Genomic DNA, 21,944 nt, shown 5'->3' on the forward strand with positions numbered 1-21,944 from the left:
GGCCCAGCCTGTCCACCCATCTGGCTGTGGGTCTGGCAGGGTCTGACTGAAGACACAGCAGAGGTGGCCGCTGGAAGGACCCCCAGGGCTCAGGACAGCCTGCAGGGGGACAGGAGATGGCCCGGCTCAGCCCACCCATTGTTCAGATGGGCCCATCCCTCAATGCCCTTGAGTCCCACCTACTGTGCACAGGGACATGTCACATCTCCACCCTCATGGTCCTGACCTCCAGGTGGGTGAAGTCACCCAATATGATGTCAGGCCTGAAAGTGCTAAGAAGGCCAGAGGGTCCCTGGAGGCCAGCGGTGGTCTTCCATCCCTCTCCCTGTATCTCCAGGCCTTTCCTTATCTCTGCTCCCCATCTCTCCTTTGTGCAGGATGCGCTGGTTGAGCTGGGGTGGGGAGTGGAGGCTGGGAAGAATCCTGGGCCTGTGGCCTATGTCACCTGACGCCAGGAATCACTCCCCAGCCTGGCTCTAGCCCCAGAAGCAGAGCCTCGAGTGTTTTTCCAGATCTGGGGGCCTATGGGGCGGGGGCTGGCTGGAGCCTGAGCCCAAGGGGCAGAGAAATGGGGTAGCCCAACGGGGCTCACATGTGGGCATCCGGTGGGAAGGGGTGGCAGACCCTGGGTCCCCCTGTGACCCTGGGCACTTCCCCACTTTAAAGCCCACCAGCCTTTTGGGAGAGCCCCCCCCCGCCCCCCCACTGTACTTTAGGGCCTTGTTTGAAGGTGGGGATCCTCAGAACCCTTGGGTGGCTCTTCCTATTGGCCCAATTCGGCCTCAGTTTCCTCATATGCAGGAGGTGGGGGAGAGGGGGCCACAGTGGGACCTGGAGACTCCTGGCCTGACCCCACTTTGCCGCTCCCCACACAACACGTCTTTGTCCGGGGACTCAAGTGACAAAGCAAGGGCTCGTGTGGCCTTTTATTATGGAAATTCTCAAACCTATAGAAAGGATGGAGGCTAGTATGGGGGCGGCTCCACTTCTCCGAGCCCCAGCGTCAGTGGTTACCGCCCCGCTGTGTCCTCTGGACAGAGGCGAACTGAAGCGCCAGGAGAAGGCCCCTCGTCAAGGTCGCGCGCGGCGGCGATGACCTTGGGCGCGTGCCTCTTTTTCGCGGGCCTCAGTTTCCCCTTCTGGGACTAGGCTTGATCGGATTTCCGAGGCCTCGAGCCGCGTGACCTTGGGCCGTCCCAGAGCCAGCGGCCTCAGTTTCCCGGGCGCGGGACCCGTGCGGGGCGCGCCGGGAGTGTGCGCGGGCAGAGGTGGGGCTCCCGCCCCCTCCCCTCCCCCGCGGCCCCGGCTCCGCCCCTCGCGGCTCCGCCCCGCCCTACCCCCGCCTCCCCCCTCCCTCGGGCTCGGGCCGGCGGCGGCGGCGGCGGCTCCGCTCCGCACTGCCCGGCGCCGCCTCGCCATGGACGCGCGCGGGGGCGGCGGGCGGCCAGGGGAAAGCCCGGGCGCGACCCCCGCGCCGGGGCCGCCGCCGCCGCCGCCGCCGCCGCCGCCCGCGCCCCCGCAGCAGCAGCCGCCGCCGCCCGCGCCCCCGCAGCAGCAGCCGCCGCCGCCCGCGCCCCCTCCGGGCCCCGGGCCGGCGCCCCCTCAGCAGGCGCCCCGGACCGAGGCGGCGCCCCCGGAGGCGGCGGACGAGGGCGGCCAGCGGGCCCGACTCCGCAGCCGAGACAGCTCGTGCGGCCGCCCGGGCACCCCGGGCGCGGCGAGCACGGCCAAGGGCAGCCCGAACGGCGAGTGCGGGCGCGGAGAGCCGCAGTGCAGCCCCGCGGGGCCCGAGGGCCCGGCGCGGGGGCCTAAGGTGTCGTTCTCGTGTCGCGGGGCGGCCGCGGGGCCCGCGCCGGAGCCGGGCGCGGGGTCGGGGCCGGCGGACGAGGCGGGCAGCGAGGAGGCGGGCCCGGCGGGGGAGTCGCGCGGCAGCCAGGCCAGCTTCATGCAGCGCCAGTTCGGCGCGCTCCTGCAGCCGGGTGTCAACAAGTTCTCGCTGCGGATGTTCGGCAGCCAGAAGGCCGTGGAGCGGGAGCAGGAGCGCGTCAAGTCGGCGGGGGCCTGGATCATCCACCCGTATAGCGACTTCAGGTACAGCCGCCCGGAGGGCCGGCCGGCCAGCGCGGAGGGGCACGGCGAGCGGACGCGCACAAGGGTCGTCCTGGGAGCGCTGTGGAGAGGGCGGGGCGGTGTGCCCCGCGGGTGACCTCGGGGCCCCTCGGTGACCTCGGGCGCGTCCGGGACCCGCCCCGGAATGACCTGGGCGCTCGAGGCGCCGCCCTTGGAGGAACACTGGGAGGCGCGCGCCCCCTCCCACGCAGCCTGACATTCCCCGCCCTTCGGGTGGGCGCACGTCACGGGCCGCAGGACCAAGGTCTGAGCGCGGAGGGGCGGAGAGGACGAATAGAGGGGAACGTGGGCGCCGGCGAGGCAGCGGAGCGGAAGGAAGGAGGAAGGAAGGGCGCCCGGGAAGGACGCACCCCGTAGAGGCTGGCGGAGAAAGGGTTAAGCGGACACGCCGGGTCCCAGGGTCTCCACCTGCGTCCCACGCCGCAGGGAGGCGCGTTCCGGGTCCCTGGGCCTCGGTATTGCGCAAGGAGGGGACACTGTTCGTGCTGGTGTCCCCCGGCTGTGTCTACTCTGAGCCGCATCAGCTCCAGCGGCTGGGTGGTGTGCCCAGGTGTCAGTGGTGGTGATGTTGATGTGAATTCAGCTGGCTGATCCGTGGAAAGGCTCAGAGCAAGGCCCGGAGCAGGCTCAGCCGCGTGTGTTTGTGGTGTGCCCAGGTGTCAGTAGTTGTGTAGATGCTGATGTGAATCAAGCCAGTTGGTGCGTGGAAAGCCTCGGAGCAAGGCTGGAGCAGTGTCACGCCGCCGCGTATGTTTGCAGTTCCGTTCCCGGGTGAGCGCTGTGTGGCCTGGGAGTGTGAACGATGCACATCATTGCAGGCCGTGTGTGTGATCACGAACATGTGACTGCGGCGGGCAGGGGCCGAGTGCTCTGGGGGGTGTGTCTGCATGGCGGATCACTGGTGTGTGTTGGGGAGAGAGGGAGTGTGTGCGCATCAGCGGGCAGTGGGTGTGAGGTGTGTGCATGGTGTGTGTGTGAGGTGATGTGTCCGTGACTGGGGTGTGTGAGTTGGGGTGCAGAGGGTCTCCCCAGGCCTCCGGGCCACGATCTCAGGGTAGGCACGGTTTCAGCACCACGGACAGCAGTCCAGCGGCCTTCGAATCCTATGACGCCGCGGGTCTCGCCTCCCTCAGGCCTGAGGTCAGATTCCTGGATCCCCAGAGCTGGGAAAGCGGAGCTGTGGGACTCTGCCTTTCCCTGGCCCTCCATATCCCCTGTGCCTGACAACTGGGGAAACGGAGGCCCAGGGGCACACAGCTCAGGAACGGAGGGTGGAAGAATGTCCAGGAGTCCAGCTCCTCACCCCCAGACCGTCCTGGGAGGTGAATGCAGCCTTGACCGGCGGCTTTGGGAGAGGCCGGGGGTCCAGATGGGGTGCCTCTGGATGGGCCCGACCGGCATGGGGGCTCAGCACCCCTGCAGATGGTTCCAGTCTGTGAAATGGGGATGAACTTGACTTCCAGGGCTCCCTGGCCCACCTGGCCCCTCTGTGAATGGGGGCTAAAGTCAGCTGGCTGGAAAGGGACGTGGGGGCCATGTGGGCAGGGGGAGGTGGCTGCAGAAAGTAGCCATTCCTCTGTCCCCTCCAGCACATCCGCCTGTAGCATCCAGGGCTGTGGGTGGCCCTGGGCTTCCTCTCAGCTACAGAAGGGGTGGGGGCTGCTGGGAGAAGGAGCTGGGCGTCCCCAGCCTTGTGCGCGTCCAGCACAGTTGCCCGTGGGTCCCTGGGCAGATACACTGTAAACTGGGGGTGAGCAACGGGATGGGGGTGAGGGAGGGAAGAGTGGGGCCTGTAGCTGGGACTAGGTGAGCCAGTCAAAGTAAAAACCTTAAGACCCTGCCAAGCTGGGGTGCTGCGGGGCCTCCACAACCCCCCACGTTTTGGGAGCCCTTCTAGACCCCTCGGATTCAATATGGAGACAGACCCCCCAAGCACATGATCGGAGAAGCGCTTCCTGAGCCCCTCTTGGGCCACAGCACCTTAAGAATATAGATCCAATCCTCATGTCAGATGTGAGGTGGCTGCCGCAGCTACCCCAAATTTACATGCGAGGAGAGGGGGTCACGGAGAGGTAAAGTCACTCGCCCAAAGCCACACAGCTAGTCCCCGGCAGAGCAGGGATTCATTCCTGGGCAGGCTGGCCCCTGAGTCTCCACTTTTGGGCTGTCAGGCAAGCTGGCCCCTGGCCATGTCCTGTCCAGGCCAAGAAGAAGTGGGAGGAGAAAGGCATCCTGGGGATTGTTCAAGATAAGGGGGCTGCCCAGGGGGAGCCGTGGGTCATCTCTGTGTTCGTGTGGGTGTTAGTTTTAAGACCCATTTGTGGAGCAGTAGGGAGAGGCCTTTCTGGGTCTGCTTGTCCACACTTGGCTCCGTTTGTCCTCATGACCTGACGGTGCAGACACCATCCCCGCTGGTGCCCGGGTAAGCCCTGGACATGACTTAAAAGGGAAACTGGGCCGTGAGACCAAGGCTTCTCCCCCAGCCCCAGGTCCTGCCCAGGGCCATGGCATCTCCACTTTCTTGAGCTGCAGCTTTGCTCAGATTGGCACGGCACCCATCTGGCATGGGCACAGAGCAATTCATGTTTGGTCAACTGGGACAGCCTTGGTCACGCCTAGCTCCTCGGGCCACATGGGCTTCCAGGGAGGGCAGGCGTCTGCACAGTCCTCGGGGAGGGGGGCTCTTGAGGAAGGTGACTGGACCGAGGCCGGAGGAGCGGGCTGCAGAGGGGCTGCGGCGAGGCCTGCGCCCGCTGTGCATGGCCTGGAGTCCTCTCCGGGCTTCCCTGCCTCGGTTTCCCCAAATGTGTGGTGCACCCCATTTCTCTCGTTCCGGTCGATGTCTGCACGGTCCGTGCGTTCAGAAGCGGCCTTTTTTCCTTGATACGCTTACCTGCCTCTCCCCCCCACCTCCATGGCGTCCTGGGGCCTGGCACGTTGCGGGGGCGGGGCCCAGGATGGTTTTGGGAACCGGCCGAGGGGCACACATGGGTACCAGGCAAGGCCAGTCAGGTCGTGAGCCCCGTTTCCTGGCAGCTTTGGAACAGCCCCAGCCCTTTCTGAGGCATGTCTTCACTTCTTCATGGGGCCATGAGTAGCACTGCAGCTGGCGCCCGGATACAGATGTTCTAGGAGCTTCCGTGGGGGCGGGGGAGGGGAGAAGCGTGTTCGAGGGACAGCAGGAAGGATTCAGGTTCAGGAGGGTTGCTTTTCCTTCTTTGCACCCTGAGGTCCATTTCTGAGTCAGAACAAGCATGAAGACCACCCCAGAGCAAAGCAGGGAGAGCGGCCAAGGGGCCAGCATGGAGGGTCACAGCCTGGGCCACTGCCTCCCGGAGGTCCTGGGGCCCTGGCAGGATCTTCTGCCCCTGCCCCCAAAAATGTATGACGAAGAAATACAGTTAACTCCTTCACCTGGCCACCCCGGGCTCTAGAGGCCAGAGAGAGGGCTTCGCGGGAAGGAGGAGAGCTCAGAGGGGAGGGTGTGGGTGGTGGTGCCCCAGGCAGCTAGGGCCCGGCTGCAACTCCCCACCGCCCGTTCTGGACAGTCCGCTTCTTCTGCCACTTCCAACACCTCCTTAGTTGGTGGTCACTTGGTGGTCAAGGCAGCCGTGGCCGTGTGGGCGCGTGGGCAGGTCGGGGGGGTAGAGGCTTCATCTCCCTAGAGACAGTGTGGGCAAGTGGCTTCCCACGGCCTTTCTTCCCGTTCCCGAGTCTGTAAGTGCTTCTGAGGTCTGACCTGAGTCTTTCCTGCTGCTGCTGCCGAATCTCAGTTCAATGTTCCCGAATTGTGTACCACCGGGAGGCCTGGTTTGTGGGGAAAAGATAAGTGGGTCCTTTTCCTGGCCCTCAGCGGAGGTTAGACAAAGCCAGGACAGGTGGATGCTGACCTGTATCTGTGTGACATCCTGTGGGGTCCCTGAGGGCCTGGGGTGGTGGAGGGGCTGGCCTGAAGAGCCAACGGGGCTGGAGGACTTCTCCTGCCCCAGATGGCCCTACGGATTAGCGGGAGATCAGGATGCATCAGCTCATGAGAATAAACCCTGAATGATCCCAAGTTGGGGCGGTGGTGAGGGGCGGGGGCCAGGGTTTCCCCGGTTCTGAATCCAGCATGAAGGCACTCAGAGTGGGGGGTTGGTGGACATGCCCATTTCCCAGGTGGGAGGATTGAGGCCCAGGGCCCACCCGGCTGGGAGGAAGGACGCTCCATGGTCCCTGTGAGGGGTCAGGGGCCTGAGGTGGCCGAGGCCCCTCTCCTCTCTCCATTGGTTTCCTGCCAGAATTTGGAGTTTCTGGCCCCTGAATTAACTGCTTTAAAAACGTCACACACCCCCACACCCCCTGTTTCAACATCCATGACCTGGGGGTTCAGGGGGACACTGGGGGGCCTTCCTTAGCCACCCACTTGCTCAGGACAGACCCTGCCTCCTTCCCCCATCAGCAAGCCCAACCCACATGCAAAGAGCACAGGCTACCCCACTTCCTCCCTGGGCGCCGCCCTCTGCCCATTCCTTGCCTTCCGGCTGCCGGCAGGGGCATCTCAAGATTCATGTTCGTCCTTCTCACTTAAAACCTTCCATGGCCGTGGCCTCCACGGCCCTGCAGAGCCCGGCTCCCACCCCTTCTTACCCCTTCTCACCTCCCTTCACACCCCTGCTCCAGCCCCAGGCCTCCCGGCCGCCCGGGAAGGCAAACTCCACGCAGCCACGGGACCTTTGCACTTGCCGTTTCATCCGCCCAGGGTGCAGTGCCCGCACTCTGCCTAGCGGCCCTTCTCCATTATCCACCCACACGTCACTTCCTCTGAGAAGCCGTCCCAGCCCACCCTGGCTAAAGTGGCCCCTCTGAAGCCTCCCACTCATTTATCTGTCTGTGTGGAACGCCTGTCTCCCCCCTGGGCTGGGGGCCCTGAGGGAGGGCCGGGTCTGTCTGGTCGCCACATGTCCCCCAGGCCTGCACACAGTCAGCCCCACAGCCTGCCCTGTCTTGGGATTGCTCAGGAATCTTCCCCTGCAGGAGTCTCAGTTTCCCAATCCCTGACACCTGCCTGGGATCCGTAACTCACATCCGAGGGCTCAGGTCCTAATAATCCATCCCTAGCTCATCCTTAATCCCTGACCCCCCCTCCCTTCCCGGCCCCTAATCCCCTAGGATTTGCCCGATCCGATAGGTAATTCCTGGACTGCTTCCAGCCTGGTTCTTGGTTCTCTGACCCTGAAGGGAGGGAGCCGCTACCCTTGTTAACAGCGTCCCTGAGCAGCCACTTCAAGCTCCCGGGACGCCCCTGCCCCTCGTCTGGCCCTGCCCTGCCCGGTCCTGGAAGAATAGGGCTGCTTGTCAGCTTCTGGAATTGGAGGGGCCCCAAGTGCTGGAGACGGGAGGGTGACAGCATGGTCCTGAGCTGTGGCCTGGAGGTCTGGCCGCCTGGGTTCCGTCATTTCACCACTTCCCACCTGGGTTTCTCCGTCTGCACAGAGAGAAGGGTCGGGGCAGCTGCTGGAGCGGGAGCTGGGCCCACAGTGGGGGCCCCGCTGACATCAGAGCCATGTGGGTGTGGCGCCCGGGAGAGGGTTCCAGGCTCTCCTGTCCACAGGGCGCTGGGGGTCGTTGTCGCTGAGCCCCCGCACCCCACCAGGAGCCCCGGCCTTGCTGGTCTCTCAGGGCCCAGCTCCTGTCCTGGCACAGGCAGGAAGCGGGATCTGAGTGTTTCCCGACGGGGCCCGTTGTTTGTTAGGAAGGACTTTTCAATACGAGGTTTAATTACTGTCCCTGAAGGTCCTGGGTGGCTGAGGGCTGACTCAGGCCCCTGCAGGCCCCGACCCCGTCCCAGGGGTCTCTGGGTCCCAGGGGTCTCTGGGGCAGCCTGATGCGGGAGGGGCTGCCAAAGTTGGGCAGAGGAGGCATTGTGGCTCAGAGAAGGACAGTGATTAGCCCTGGGATGCACAGCCCAAGGGGGCGGGCAGGGCGAGGAAAGGGGGTGCTGGGGAGAGGGACCTGGATCCTCTGCCCCAGCCCTCAGTTTCCCCTCCTCCTACCCAATTCCAGGAGGACCAAGGGCCACAGGCCTGGGGGCGGCAGGCTGGCTTTCAGGTCTTTGCACCCCTCCCTGGCCGGGCCACCTCTCTGGTCTGTCAGTGGGGAAGTGTGGTGCCTGCACCCCCACCCCCACCCCCAGAACAAAAGGAGGGAACGTCTAGGACGAGTCGCCTGTGAAGGAGGAGGCCGTCTTCATCCTGGCCGTCTACGCTGTGGCTACCCGACCCCGGTAGTTTCTAGGCCCCCCGGTTTAGATGGTTTCTAACCACCCCCTCCGTGGCTTCTAGGCTCGTGCCCCTGGCCTTCCTGCTTGCTTTGTCCCTGGGCGTGAGCGCCCGCTGCCGTGGAAGCTCTGGTGGTGGAAATGGGGACTAGGCGGGTGTGGCCCCTCAGTCAGGTTGGGGCTGGGCCCCTGGGGGTCTTGAGGATGAGCAGATGCCCAACACCTTGTCTGGATCCAGGCAAAGGAAGGTCTTGACTTTGGGGCAGTCATTTGGGCTTTGCCCTTAACACTCACCCCAGATCATGTCAACCCTTTCAGCTCTCGAGGTCTCCATCCGCACACCGAGGTGGGTTTCCCGGGCTCTCCCCATCACGGTTGGAGTCCCCATGGCCACTGGGAGAAGGCTCCAGTACGTGTGGGCGGACAGAGCCGGGGGTGGGGGAGAACCTCAAAGCCTGCCACTCCCTGGGCTCCTCCCGGACAGACAGGAGACTGAGGTTCCCAGGGGCTGCAGGGACTTGCCCAAGGTCACACCTGCCAGTGGGCGGGAGCCCAGGTCTGGCTGCTGTCACCACGGTCTTAGACATTGGGTCCCTTCCAACCTTGGCTCTGGAAGACCAAGCTGCTGTGAACATCTTGTTACAAATCACTGTTTAATTGTTTTCTCTTCCTCTTGGATGATTTCCTTGGGATCAGTTCCCCGAAGTGGAAGGCCTGGGTCACCCGGCAGGCGCGGTGCTGTAGCTCTTCCCTCGGGGGGCTGCTCAGAACAGAGCCAATTCACAGTGAGTCCCAAAACAGGGAGCCCAGTGCGGCCAGGCTTTCTGCTAATTTGGGAGAGTCCCTCCAGCCCTTGGGAACCTCAGTCTCTTCTTCTGTCCATCCAGGAGGAGCCCAGAGAGTGGAAGGCTTTGAGGGTCCCCCAGGCCTGTCCTGCCTACACATGCTAGAGCCTTCTCCAAGAGGACATGGGGACTCCGGCCATGATGGGGAGGGCGCCGGGCCTACGGGAGAGCCCTGGAAACCCACCGCGGGGTGGGCGTTTCTCCCTGCACCGTGAGGGGCAAAATCAGATGCATGACTCTGTTCAGAATTTGAGACCCTCCTTTGTGCGAATCTAGACAGGGGCTGTGGGCTTAGACCCCCATCTGGGGCATCTACTCATCACTGAGACCCCGGGCCTCGGAGGTTTTCTCTTTATGTATACGTGTTAACAGAAATATAACATAACAGTTAGCCTTTAACCATTTAAAAGTGTACCGCCAAGTGACATTAAGTACATTCACAGCGTGGTGCAGCCATCCATCCCCCTTATCACTCGCCAGAGCTGCTTCATCTTCCCAAACAGAAACTCCCCGGCCCCTACAGCCACAAACCCACTCTGTGTCTGTGGATCGGCCTGTCCTGGACGTTTCCCATCAGTGGAGTCACACACCGTGGGTCCTTCTGTGTGCGGCTTCTCTCACTGAGCATCGTGGTCTCAGGGTCCACCGACGTGGTAGCGGGTGTCGGGGCTTCTCTCCTTTCCGTGGCTGCGTGACGCCCTGTGTGTGGAGGGACACATGTGTTTGTGTGTCCATCCACTGGTGGACACTCAGGTTGCTCCCACACTCTGGCCATTGTGAATCGTGCTGCCGTGGACACTGGTGCACAAGTGTCTCTTTGAGTCCCTGCTTTTGAGTCCTTGGGTGAAGGCCCAGGAGTGGAATTGTGGGGCCTCATGGTGACTCTAACTTTCTCAGGAACTGACAGGTTTCCCTTGGAGTGGTTTTCTTTCCTATTTTATCGATTGCAGCAGGGCTGGGCATCTCTCCATGTGGCCTTTGCTGCATCTGTCTGTCCTCGTGGGTAAATGCTGGACTCAGGACACTGTGCCCGGCCGTTAATATTCCTCAGATGGACGGGCCTTTTTCTGGGAGCACAGAATTCCCGGGTGGAGTTTTGGAATGGACCTCCAGGACTTGTATCGGTCCTGGGCATGTTTGGCCAGTCATCCCTTTTTCAGGTGTACTTATCACATGAAACATCCAAGCCATGGCCAAGTCCCGTCCCTCAGGCTCTTCTGCCACCTGGCCCTGCGCTCTGCCGGGCAGGCCTTGGCTTCTCCCTTTTTCCCAGATGGCCTGGCACCCTGGCCTCTGTCCGGTCCCCAGCCCCCCCGGCTGCTACCTGAAATGGATGGACAGCCAGTGCCCCCTGTTCAGCCTTCCGGTGCCCCACTGGGAAGTCCGGCCAGGGTGGGGGTCCTGCACCTGGATGTCAAACTGGGGGTGTCCGGTGCCCACCCGGCACCTGCAGCCCCCGGCCGCCCAGCCACTCAACCCTCCTGGCTGCAGTTCCCACCCCCCCAACCCCCCCCCCCCGCCCCTCCAGCTCCTCCGCTTGTCTGTCTTCTCCTCCTGGCTCGGCCCTAGTGCTTTTTGGACGGCAGCCTTGTGCCAGGTACGTTGGGCCTTCTTGGTCCTAGGAAACATTTAGTCAATTTTTGAGCGGCCTCTTGGACTCTTCCAGGTCTCCGGCTTCTTCAAGGAGAGAAGGTCAGGCTGGGCCAGAGAGAGGGACCTGGGCTGGGGGAGCCCAGCCGGCAGTGGAGTGCTGTCTGGGGCTTGGGAGGGCTTCCTGGAGGCGGGGTCCACAGTAGCCGGGGCCAAAGTCTCAGCTTTGCCGGAGGAGGCGAGCGCTGGGCTGGTCTTCAAAGGCGCATGCGCGTGTGGTAGGGCAGGCAGGCTCCGCGGAGGGCCCCACGCAAAGGTGGAGGTGTGACCGCGTGACCGGCTGCACCTCGCCCCCAGGTTCTACTGGGACTTCACCATGCTGCTCTTCATGGTGGGAAACCTCATCATCATCCCCGTGGGCATCACCTTCTTCAAGGACGAGACCACGGCCCCGTGGATTGTGTTCAACGTGGTCTCGGACACATTCTTCCTCATGGACCTGGTGCTGAACTTCCGCACGGGCATCGTGATCGAGGACAACACGGAGATCATCCTGGACCCCGAGAAGATCAAGAAGAAGTACCTGCGCACGTGGTTCGTGGTAGACTTCGTGTCCTCCATCCCCGTGGACTACATCTTCCTCATCGTAGAGAAGGGCATCGACTCCGAGGTCTACAAGACGGCGCGCGCCCTGCGCATCGTGCGCTTCACCAAGATCCTCAGCCTGCTGCGCCTGCTCCGCCTGTCGCGCCTCATCCGCTACATCCACCAATGGGAGGAGGTGAGCACGGCTGCACGTTGGCGCAGGGGCGGGGCCATGGGCGTGGGCAGGGTCGTGATGAGCGAGGAGGAGTGGTGACGCGGATGCAGGCGTGGGGTCTGTGGGGTCGTGATGGGCTGGAGCGGGGCTAGGATGTAGGGGCGCGGGGTTGTGATGAGCGAGGGGGTGGTGATGGGTGAGGATGCCGTGATGGGACCCGGCCATTGGCTGCAGGAGGTGGGCAAGGAGGCACCAGGAACAAAAAGGCGGGGCCATGATGGGAGACTCTGGGCGGGGCTACCGGGGTCCAGGGACATGGTCACAGTGAGAGGACACGTGGGGATACAGGCAAACGAGCGGGGGTCATTGGGTGGGGCACTGGGCGGAGTTACAGGGACTGCAGTGAGGGGCCTAGGAACCTTAGGGGTGGAACCTGGGCCTCGGGGCGGGGGCGGGGGGGCACGGGGCGTGGTCACAGGAGCTTGTACCCGGTGGAGGGTCGGGGGGGGGGGGGGTCACAGGGAGCGCAGCATGGACGCTTAACGCATCCGCACCGCTCTCCTTCCTTCTACCCTGTAAGAGGCATACTCCACAGCCCCGGTGGCAACGGGGAAACTGAGGCTCCGAGAAGCGAAATCACGCCCCTCTCCCCCAAGTTCAGACCCGCCTCTGGACTGTGACCTGATGCCTGAAGCCCGCAGCCACCACGCGGGCTCAGAGTCGCCGCCACTGTCCAGGACAGCAACTAGGCTCCGAGGCGGGGAGTGGGTGGGGACAAGGCTGCGGAAAGAGGCCGTGGTCCTGGGAGAGGGCAGTGGGCAGACAGCCAGGCAGAGAGATTTGGGCGCCCGGGGCGGCAGGCCGAGCAGGGGGCCATGTGCTCTAGTCCAGGGTGCTGCATTACCTTGAAAGGCAACGGGTCTCACAGGAGCGGGGGCCCCACCGGCCGCGTGGGGGGCGTGGTGAGGTGGGGCGGCTCCCAAGGGGAGTGGGCCCTGCGGAGGGCTTCGTCCTCCCACTGCCCGGGTCGCAAGAGGCCGTGGGCGGAGGCCCCTCCCTCGCACACCGTCTGCGGGACTCTCACGGACGCCGCCCCACCCCCCAGATCTTCCACATGACCTATGACCTGGCCAGCGCGGTCATGCGCATCTGCAACCTCATCAGCATGATGCTGCTCCTGTGCCACTGGGACGGCTGCCTGCAGTTCCTAGTGCCGATGCTGCAGGACTTCCCGCGCAACTGCTGGGTCTCCATCAACGGCATGGTGGTGAGCCCCGAGCCCCCCGCCCCACAACCGCTCCCGGAGCGCACGGCGCCTGAAACACTCCTGTGGGGGTGAGCGCCCCTCTGGGCTGCTATCCGACTTCGAGCCTTGCCTTGCAGACCCCGGGACCATGGAGATCTTTGACCGTTTGAGGGCTATAGGACAGTTTCTGCCCCCCAGGGATCGCATCATCTGCTTACTGTGCTTTGCGATGCATTCCACTTTTTAATTTGCGTACATGTATTTAAAAGACAGTTTTATATCATAGCCCTCAAATGGAAAAGTGGTATCATGGGCCGTGAGAGATAAAAATTGGAGACTCACAAGCACCTATTACTTTCTGGCTGAGATGCTGAGTGTTAAAAGCTTTCCTCCTGCGCGTGGGGCACAGGGCAGGTGGGCATTGACGGGCGGGAGCAGCGGAGGGAAAGCCCGTGGGTGCCCAGCCGGCGCCTGGCACAGCTGCCTGGCTGAGGCAGCTCACGGTCTGGCCGGACACCCAGGCATGTGGTCCTGTTTCCTGAACGGGGCCCGCCGCCCCCTCCCCTAGCCGGGTCAGCTGAGGACTGGGAAGGGCTCCTGGTCCTGCCTGATGCCTCCCCCCTCTCCGCCCCTCTGACCAGATGCCAGTGTCCCCAACTCACTGTCTCCGGGGTCCCCGGAACTTTCCCATTCTCTTGGCCTCACAGACACTCTCATCAGAGGCTGAAAAGTGGTGGGGGCTCCTGAGCCCCCAAGGCTAGACTCTGGCCCCTCCGAGCCTCAGTTTCCCAGGACTGAAGTGGGGAGGCGGCTTCAGACCCGCACCTGCTGCTGAGTGGCTGTGACGTGTGCGCACAGCCACGTCAGCTGCCTGAGTCTCAGTTTCCCTTGGTTACCTCGGGAAGACACGGAGCTCACCACCTGGATGCCTGGGGGAGGACGGGCAGGCGGGGCCCTGGGGGGGTGGTGTGTGTCAAGGGGCTCCCTGGGGGCCGCGAGCGCCCACCCACCCGCCCACCCGCCCGTGGCCTTGCAGAACCACTCGTGGAGTGAGCTCTACTCCTTCGCGCTCTTCAAGGCCATGAGCCACATGCTGTGCATCGGGTACGGGCGGCAGGCACCCGAGAGCATGACGGACATCTGGCTGACGATGCTGAGCATGATCGTGGGCGCCACCTGTTACGCCATGTTCATCGGCCACGCCACTGCCCTCATCCAGTCGCTGGACTCCTCGCGGCGCCAGTACCAGGAGAAGGTGAGAGGGGGCGGCACCCCACATCCCCCCAGCTCTGTGGAGGAAGGAAGTCTGGAGCCTGGAGGGGGACAGGGCAGGAGGGGTTGAGGGAGACACAGGCCAAGGAAGGGGACGGAAGCCAGAGGGGTCCGAACAGGACAGGGCCAGTCCAAGGGGCATCAGGGGGCTCCAGGCGGGGGGGAAGGTCTCTGGGCCATCTCGGGAGGGGCTGGGGTCCTAGGGTCGCTCAAGGACACGGGGGAAGCCTCTGGGGGAGCAAGGATATCCTGGCACTTGGCCTTGGTGGGGGAACCTCCGTGGAGCCAATCCAAGGGCTGTGGGCCGGGAAGGGCCGAGAGAGGGCGGGTGCGACCCCACAGGCCAGCCCTTTCTGGAGGTCAGCCTCAGTCTCCCCTCCCTGAGGCCAAGGGGGGCCTGGTCCCTGGGACATCGCCCCATTGGCCCTGCACTGCTATCCGGTGGCTGGCCTTGGCCAGGCAGCTGCAAGCCCCCAAGCAGTGCCCAGCAGTCGGGTCAGCTGGGTCAGCTGGGCCTGGTGCCAGGCACCCCGGCTGTCCGGAAGCCACCAGCCTGCTACCCAAACATGAGCTGGTGCCGCCACCCGCCTGCCGTCACGGGTTCCGCTGAGCTCAGGGCAGCTGTGGCCAGGCGGGGCTGGGCTGATTTCTAGAAAGATCATTGGGGAAGGGAGCCAGGGCCACCAAAGGGTCTGGGACCTCTGGGGCGGGGGCCAGTACAGCCCCCTCTAAGGGCTAGGGGTGGGGTGCTGGTGGCGGGAAAGGGTTGCCAGATGAAATTCAGGACGGGACTTCCCAGTGGTCCAGGGGTTAAGACTCCACACTGCCACTGTAGAGGACACGGGTTCCACCCCTGGTAGGGGGAGTTCTGCATGCCGTGTGGTATGGCCAAAAAAAAGGAAATTCAGGACATAGCAATAACTTTTTTTTTTAAATTCATTCATTCATTTCTGGCTGCGTTGGGTCTTCGCTGCTACGCGTGGGCTTTCTCTAGTTGCGGTGCGTGGGCTTCTCATTGCAGTGGCTTCTCTTGCTGTGCAGCGCGGGCTCAGTAGTTGTGGCGCACGGGCTCTAGAGCGCAGGCTCAGTAGTTGTGGCGCACAGGCTTAGCTGCTCCACGGCACGTGGGATCTTCCAGGACCAGGGCTCGAACCCGTGTCCCCTGCACTGGCAGGCAGATTCTTGACCACTGCACCACCAGGGAAGTCCCCTGCCCAGGATATCCTTATCTGGGGCATTTTGGTCGTTTATCTGAAGTTCAGATCGCCCTGGGCATCTCATACTGTGTTACTGTTAAGTCGAGGCCCACTCGGGGCGGGGGCTCGGGAGCGGCGGCCGCTGACCCGGGCCCCCCCCTGCCCTGTTACAGTACAAGCAGGTGGAGCAGTACATGTCCTTCCACAAGCTGCCTGCTGACTTCCGCCAGAAGATCCATGACTACTACGAGCACCGCTACCAGGGCAAGATGTTCGACGAGGACAGCATCCTGGGCGAGCTCAATGGGCCCCTGCGGGAGGTGAGGTGGGGGTCCGCGTGCGGAGGAGGGTCCTGGGGGAGCCCCACGGGCCCCTGCAGGAGGTGAGGGGCGGGGTGCTCACTCCAGAGGCTCCAGGGAGGGTCCTTCCTGCCCCTCCCAGCTCCTGTTGTGGCCCATGGTTCTCGGTGTCCTTGGCTTGTGGACACATCACCCTGGCCTCTTCCTTCATCTTCACGTGGCCTGTTCCTGTGTCTCTGTGTCCCCTCCTCTGTAAGGACACCAGCCACTGGGTTCAGCACGACCTCATCTTAACCAATCACACCTGCAAAGACCCTGTTTCCACATCTGGCCCCGTTCACACGTACCAGGGCTCAGGACTTCAGCGTATGACGGTGGTGGGCGGACAGTTCAACCCGTGACCCTCAGCAAGCAGTTACTGGGCGCCAGCCGTGTGCCCTGCCCTGTTTCCAGGGAGGTGGTGCCAGAGGGGAAGCTCTGGGAGGGACGGAGTGGGGAGGGGCTTGGGGCGACTCACAGAGGCAAGTGTGAGCCTGCGTGGCCCTGAGGAGGGACAGGAACGGGCGCTAGGATTTCTCCTGAGGGTGGAGGTGCCTCCCAGCAGGCAAGCACTGTGGCTACCTGCAGTGAAAATATTCGCTGGGTAATTATTTTCATTCATTCACTCATTTACAGACAAACACGTCACAGACCACAAAACGCATGAAATGCCGTGCAGAGTGTATTCAGAGTGGTGCCACCACTGCCGCCTAATCCCGTGGCCTGGCCTCCCCGGCTGCTCAGGACACCCGGCCCTCACTCCCCATTCCCCTCCCGCCGGCACCTGGCGACCTGTGTTTGATCATTACTTAGGTGTTTACATAAAGTCAAATTTACAAAACCAGATATATTCAGAAAATGCCCGTCTTCTGTCCTGTCCCTCTGCCCGGTTTCCTCCTGCTCTCTCCGTCCATTTTCTGCCTTTTTAACAAAACAAAGGCGGGCAGGCCTCCGGGGTGTCCGTGCCTGGCGCTCCCTCTCTGGGTCCTGTTATGCTTTGTGGGAGGAGCTCGCGGCACAGGGCAGAGGCGAGGGTGGGGTCGGGGCCCTGCCGGTCTGTCCAGATTCCCCTCCGAGGGCGCCACGAGGGAGACGGTCCCAAAACGCCCAGGTGAGAGGTGCACCCCTCAGGTGCGATTCTCTTATTTTCCTGCCATCAGGGGCTTATTTGCATTTCTTTCTGTAAACTGTTCATAACTTTTGCTTGTTTTCCTACAGAACTTTTGGTCTTTTTGTTGTTTTTATTATTTTTTGAAGATTGGGAGCGATTTATTTATTTATTTATTCATTTATTTATTTATGGCTGCGTTGGGTCTTCGATGCTGCATGCGGACTTTCTCTAGTTGCGGCGAGCGGGCTTCTCCTTGCGGTGGCTTCTCTTGTTGCAGAGCATGGGCTCTAGGCACGCGGGCTTCAGCAGTTGCGGCTCTCGGGTTTAGCTGCTCCGTGGCCTGTGGGATCTTGCCGGACCAGGGCTCGAACCCGTGTCCCCTGCATTGGCAGGCGGATTCTTAACGACTGCACCAGCAGGGAGGTCCCTGGCCATTTTATCTTTAAAACTTGCTTACTGTGGTTTTATTCCCCCACGTGTGGAATTTTTATGCCCTGTACGTCAGGTGCTGCATGTATGCTTGCTGTACACAGTAAGTGTTCAATGTGTGCTTGTGTAACAGAGCGAGTGTTACAGTGTTCAGTGTTTGCCTTCTGTACGCAGCAGGTGCTCAACACCTGACTGCTGTACACAGTAGGTTCTCAATATCTACTCTCTGCGGACATCAGGCACACGATACATGCTCGCTGTATACAGCAGGTGCACAATACCTGCTTGCTGTACACACCCAGGCTTTAGAGGAATTTGCCCACGTTTTCTTCTCATACTTGTAGAGTTTCATTATTGGCATGTAGGCCCCCTATGCCTTTGGAATTTATCGTGGAATCTGGCGTGAGGAAGGGATCCAGTCTTATCTGCTGTGTGGGGCTGAACCATCTGGCTCTGCCCCGAGACTTGGTGGGGGAGGGGCACCTTAAGCTGAAGTTCCCTCCTGCTTGGGTCTATTTCTGGACTTTTCATCTGTCCCATCGGCCTGTCTGCTCTGTGTGCGCCAAACCCACTCTGCATCGCAGAGGTTTGCGATGTGCTTCGGTGTCTTAGAGGGTGAGTTCCCCCTCCCTGCTTGTCTTTGTCACGGGCTTCCTGCTACTTCTGCTCATTTGTTCTAAATGCACTTGACTAGCCCCGGTTATCGAGAAGCGAGCCGGGCGGCATTTCCACAGGGCTCTGTGTCCTGTATTCCTGCCCGGGGAGAATGGGTGTCTTCCGTCTCGAAGATGGTGAGCAGCGCTCTCTAAGGACACAATGTGTTCAAGGCTCTTCTGTGCCTCTGGGAGGGTTTTCAACGTTTCCTCATATAGATTTGGCCATGTCTTGGTAAACTCGTGCCATGGCATCTTACTTAGCTCTTTATGTGGGTGGAAATGGGGTCTTCTCATCCATTACGTCTTCTTCGAAGTGCCTTTCGTTTGCCTGTACAAAAGCTGTGGGTTTTTTTTTAATTAATTATTTTTGGCTGTGTTGGGTCTTTGTTGCTGCATGCGGACTTTCTCTAGTTGAGGCAAGCGGGGTCTACTCTGTGCAGTGCACAGGCTTCTCATTGCAGTGGCTTCTCTTGTTGCGGAGCATGGGCTCTAGGGCGCGCAGGCTTCAGTAGTTGTGGCATGCGGGCTCAGTAGTTGTGGCTCGCGGGCTCTAGCGCACAGGCTCAGTAGTTGTGGCGCACGGGCTTAGCTGCTCCGCGGCATGTGGGATCCTCCCGGACCGGGGCACGAACCCGTGTCCCCTGCATCGGCAGGCGGACTCTTAACCACTGCGCCATCAGGGAAGCCCGATTTTCTTTGTAAGGTAAGCAAAGTGCCCCGTCATTAGGGCACACCCGATGGATGTTCCGTCAGGTGAAATCCCCACATGACCCCCACCCAGCTCAAACGCGGAGCACCTCCATCCCGCAGAAGCTTCTTTGCCAAGGATAGCCGTCATCCTGACTTCTGCCCCCGTGGACTCGTTTTAAGGCTCTTGGTTTTCATGTTGGTTTTTTTAACCACTTGCTATTCTGACAAATTTCCCTTGTTACAGTTTTCCATTGACTCTTTTGGGTTTTTCAGGCAATCCCATTAATACAGATAGTAAAGAGATAGTTTTACTTTTTGCTTTCCAATTCTTACATCTCTGAATGCTCTTCCGTGTCTAACTGCATCGGCCAGTATTGCCAACACAGAGTTCAACAGTAGAGGATCTTGGGAATCTTTTCTTGATCCTGTCTTTGGTGGCAAAACCTCCAGTGTTTGCCTATTAAGATGCTGGCTTTCAGGCTAACGTGTTAAATCCCTTTCACAAACTGAAGGTCTGAGAGGTGCAACAGTCCCAAAGGTAGGGTGCGATGGAGGAGCGGGTGTGCGCCCTGCCGTCACCCCCACCTCCCACCCCTACAGGAGATCGTCAACTTCAACTGCCGGAAGCTGGTGGCCTCGATGCCACTGTTTGCCAACGCCGACCCCAACTTCGTCACGGCCATGCTGACCAAGCTCAAGTTCGAGGTCTTCCAGCCGGGTGACTACATCATCCGTGAGGGCACCGTTGGCAAGAAGATGTACTTCATCCAGCATGGGGTGGTCAGTGTGCTCACCAAGGGCAACAAGGAGATGAAGCTGTCCGACGGCTCCTACTTTGGGGGTGTGTCTGTGGGCAGGGGTGCTGGCGGCAGACGGAGGTCGGGGTGGGGAACCCGAGCAGCAGGAAGGCCCTGGGGCGGTGGGGGTGCGGGGCTGGACTGCTCTGCTGGCTGGGAGGGCCCTGGGGACAGCTGGCTTGGGCCGCTGGGTGTGGCCCAGCAGTGAGGACGCTGCTTCTGGCTGCACGCAGAGATCTGCCTGCTGACGCGGGGCCGGCGCACAGCGAGCGTGCGGGCTGACACCTACTGCCGCCTCTACTCGCTGAGCGTGGACAACTTCAACGAGGTGCTGGAGGAGTACCCCATGATGCGGCGGGCCTTCGAGACGGTCGCCATCGACCGCCTGGACCGCATCGGTGAGTGGGCCCAGCGGTCAGCCTCAGTGGCTGTCGGGGGGCCGCCTGAGGAGCGGGGTGGCATGGCCCAGCTGACCCTCAGGGCCCCTTCTGACCCCCGGACCAGATTCCTTTACCCACTTTCTCCCTTGGCCAGACACGGCCCCGGTTTCCCAAGGATGGGGAAATGGGTGTTTCTGCTCCCTAGGCAAATGTTTGAGCACCTACTGTGTGCCGGGAGGTGTAGATGTGGCCCACGAGGCTGACGTGGTGGCTACCCTCAGGCCTGTCACAGAGGAGGGGGTGTCCTTGTGACTCCAAGTGGAGACCCAGATGGGTAGGCGTTGCCGGTAGAAAGACAGAGGCATGTTCTGGGAGTGGAGACAGCATGTGCCAAGGCCCTGAGGTGGGACAGAGGCCTGGAGTCCAGGGACTCAGGGAAGCTGGGAGGGAGGCGGGCACCAGGCACATGAGGCCACAGGGCTGTAGAGGAAGGCGCTTGGGCTGTAGGTCAGAGCACTGGGGAGCCATGGATGATCCCAGGCAGGGGAGGACCTGATCAGATGTGCACTTTATAAGGGTGGGCATATGGAGGAATCTGGTGGCCTGGCCTGTGTGTGTGTGTGGGGGGGTGGCTTTGGGTAAAGGGAGAGGTGGCCGGGCAGGCGGAACCTTAGAAATGGCTAAGAACTTGCTGAAAACTAGAGCAGGATTCAGAGAGGTAGAGGCCCTTGGTGCTATGTGTGGAATAAAGACAGCGAATGGCTGGAGAAGCAAAATGGGGTGCGGTAGGGAAGAGTTGTTAAGACTTCCCAGTACGCAGAAAGCACTCAACATGTTTATATTATAAGAGACGCTTAAATTTTTGCTCTGTACAGTATTTGCTTCGATGTGTTTGCTATATACAGTAAGCACTCAACCCATGCTTGCTACGTACACGGCAGGCATTCAGCATGCCGGCCGTGTACAGGCAGGAGTCTGCGTGGGCTGCTGTGCACAGTAAGTGTCTGATACCTGCATGGTGTACACAGCAGGTGCACAATGCATGCTTGCTGTATACAGGAAGTGCTCCGTGCATGCCAGCAGCATTCGGGTGTCTCATACTTGCTTTGTGTGTGAAGCAGGTGCTTGACGTGTTTGTTTGCTACACACAAAGGTGCTTGATTCATGCTTGCTGTATACGGTAGGTGTACTAGTTTAGCTTCCTATACACAGCAGACACTTCGCATGTTTGCTGTGTGCAGGAGGGGCTCCATTCGTGCTGACTGTACAGAGCAGGCACTCAGATGCAGGCCTACCGCACGCAGAAGGCGCTCCACACGTGTGTGCAGCGCACGGCAGCAGGCAACTCTGACGCGCCCCCCTCCCCTAAACCAGGCAAGAAGAACTCGATCCTGCTGCACAAGGTGCAGCACGACCTCAACTCGGGCGTGTTCAACAACCAGGAGAACGCCATCATCCAGGAGATCGTCAAGTACGACCGCGAGATGGTGCAGCAGGCCGAGCTGGGCCAGCGCGTCGGCCTCTTCCCGCCACCGCCGCCGCCGCCGCCGCCGCCGCCGCCGCAGGGCACCTCGGCCATTGCCACGCTGCAGCAGGCCGTGGCCATGAGCTTCTGCCCGCAGGTGGCGCACCCGCTCGTCGGGCCCCTGGCGCTCGGTTCGCCGCGCCTCGTGCACCGCTTGCCCCCCGGGCCCGCGCCCACGGCCGCCTCGCCCGGGCCCGGGCCTGCTGCCAGCCCCCCGGGCGCGCCCTCCAGCCCCCGGGCACCGCGGACCTCGCCCTATGGCGGCGTGCCTGGCTCACCTGCTGCGCCCTGCGCCGGGCCCGCGCTGCCCGCGCGCCGCCTGAGCCGCGCCTCGCGCCCGCTGTCCGCCTCGCAGCCCTCGCTGCCCCACGGCGCACCCGGCCCCGGCCCCGGCCCCGGAGCCTCGGTGCGCCCGGCCAGCAGCTCCACGCCGCGCCTGGGGCCTGCGCCCGCCGCCCGGGCCGCAGCGCCCAGCCCGGACCGCAGGGACTCGGCCTCGCCCTCACCCTCACCTGGCGCCACCGGCGGACCCGACCCGCTGGACTCCGCGCGCTCACGTCTCTCGTCCAACTTGTGACCCTTGCGCGCCGCCCTATGGCCCAGCCAGGCCGGGGCGGGGCTGTCACTCAGACCAAAGCCATGCCATTGCGCAGCCCGGGCCGCCCGCCCCAGAAGCCATAGAGGAGACGTAGGTAGTCGTAGTCGGACGGGCGACCCGGG

At 62.1% G+C, this 21,944-nt stretch overlaps 1 protein-coding gene across 1 annotated transcript; it reads left to right on the forward strand.

The window, feature by feature from the left end:
• Positions 1-1,417: 1,417 nt before the first annotated feature.
• Positions 1,418-21,936, forward strand: HCN2 (hyperpolarization activated cyclic nucleotide gated potassium and sodium channel 2; the record flags this gene model as incomplete). Its single annotated transcript, XM_082835073.1, has 8 exons — positions 1,418-2,091; positions 11,182-11,605; positions 12,690-12,851; positions 13,867-14,085; positions 15,472-15,618; positions 19,123-19,363; positions 19,553-19,717; positions 21,074-21,936. The coding sequence occupies 8 exons, from the start codon at positions 1,418-1,420 to the stop codon at positions 21,799-21,801; spliced, it is 2,760 nt and encodes a 919-aa protein (XP_082691199.1). The 3' UTR covers positions 21,802-21,936.
• Between the last annotated feature and the right edge of the window lie 8 nt (positions 21,937-21,944).

Source organism: Leucopleurus acutus (assembly GCF_964270905.1).
Source record: "Leucopleurus acutus genome assembly, chromosome: 3".
In the NCBI taxonomy this organism is placed as follows: domain Eukaryota; kingdom Metazoa; phylum Chordata; class Mammalia; order Artiodactyla; family Delphinidae; genus Leucopleurus; species Leucopleurus acutus.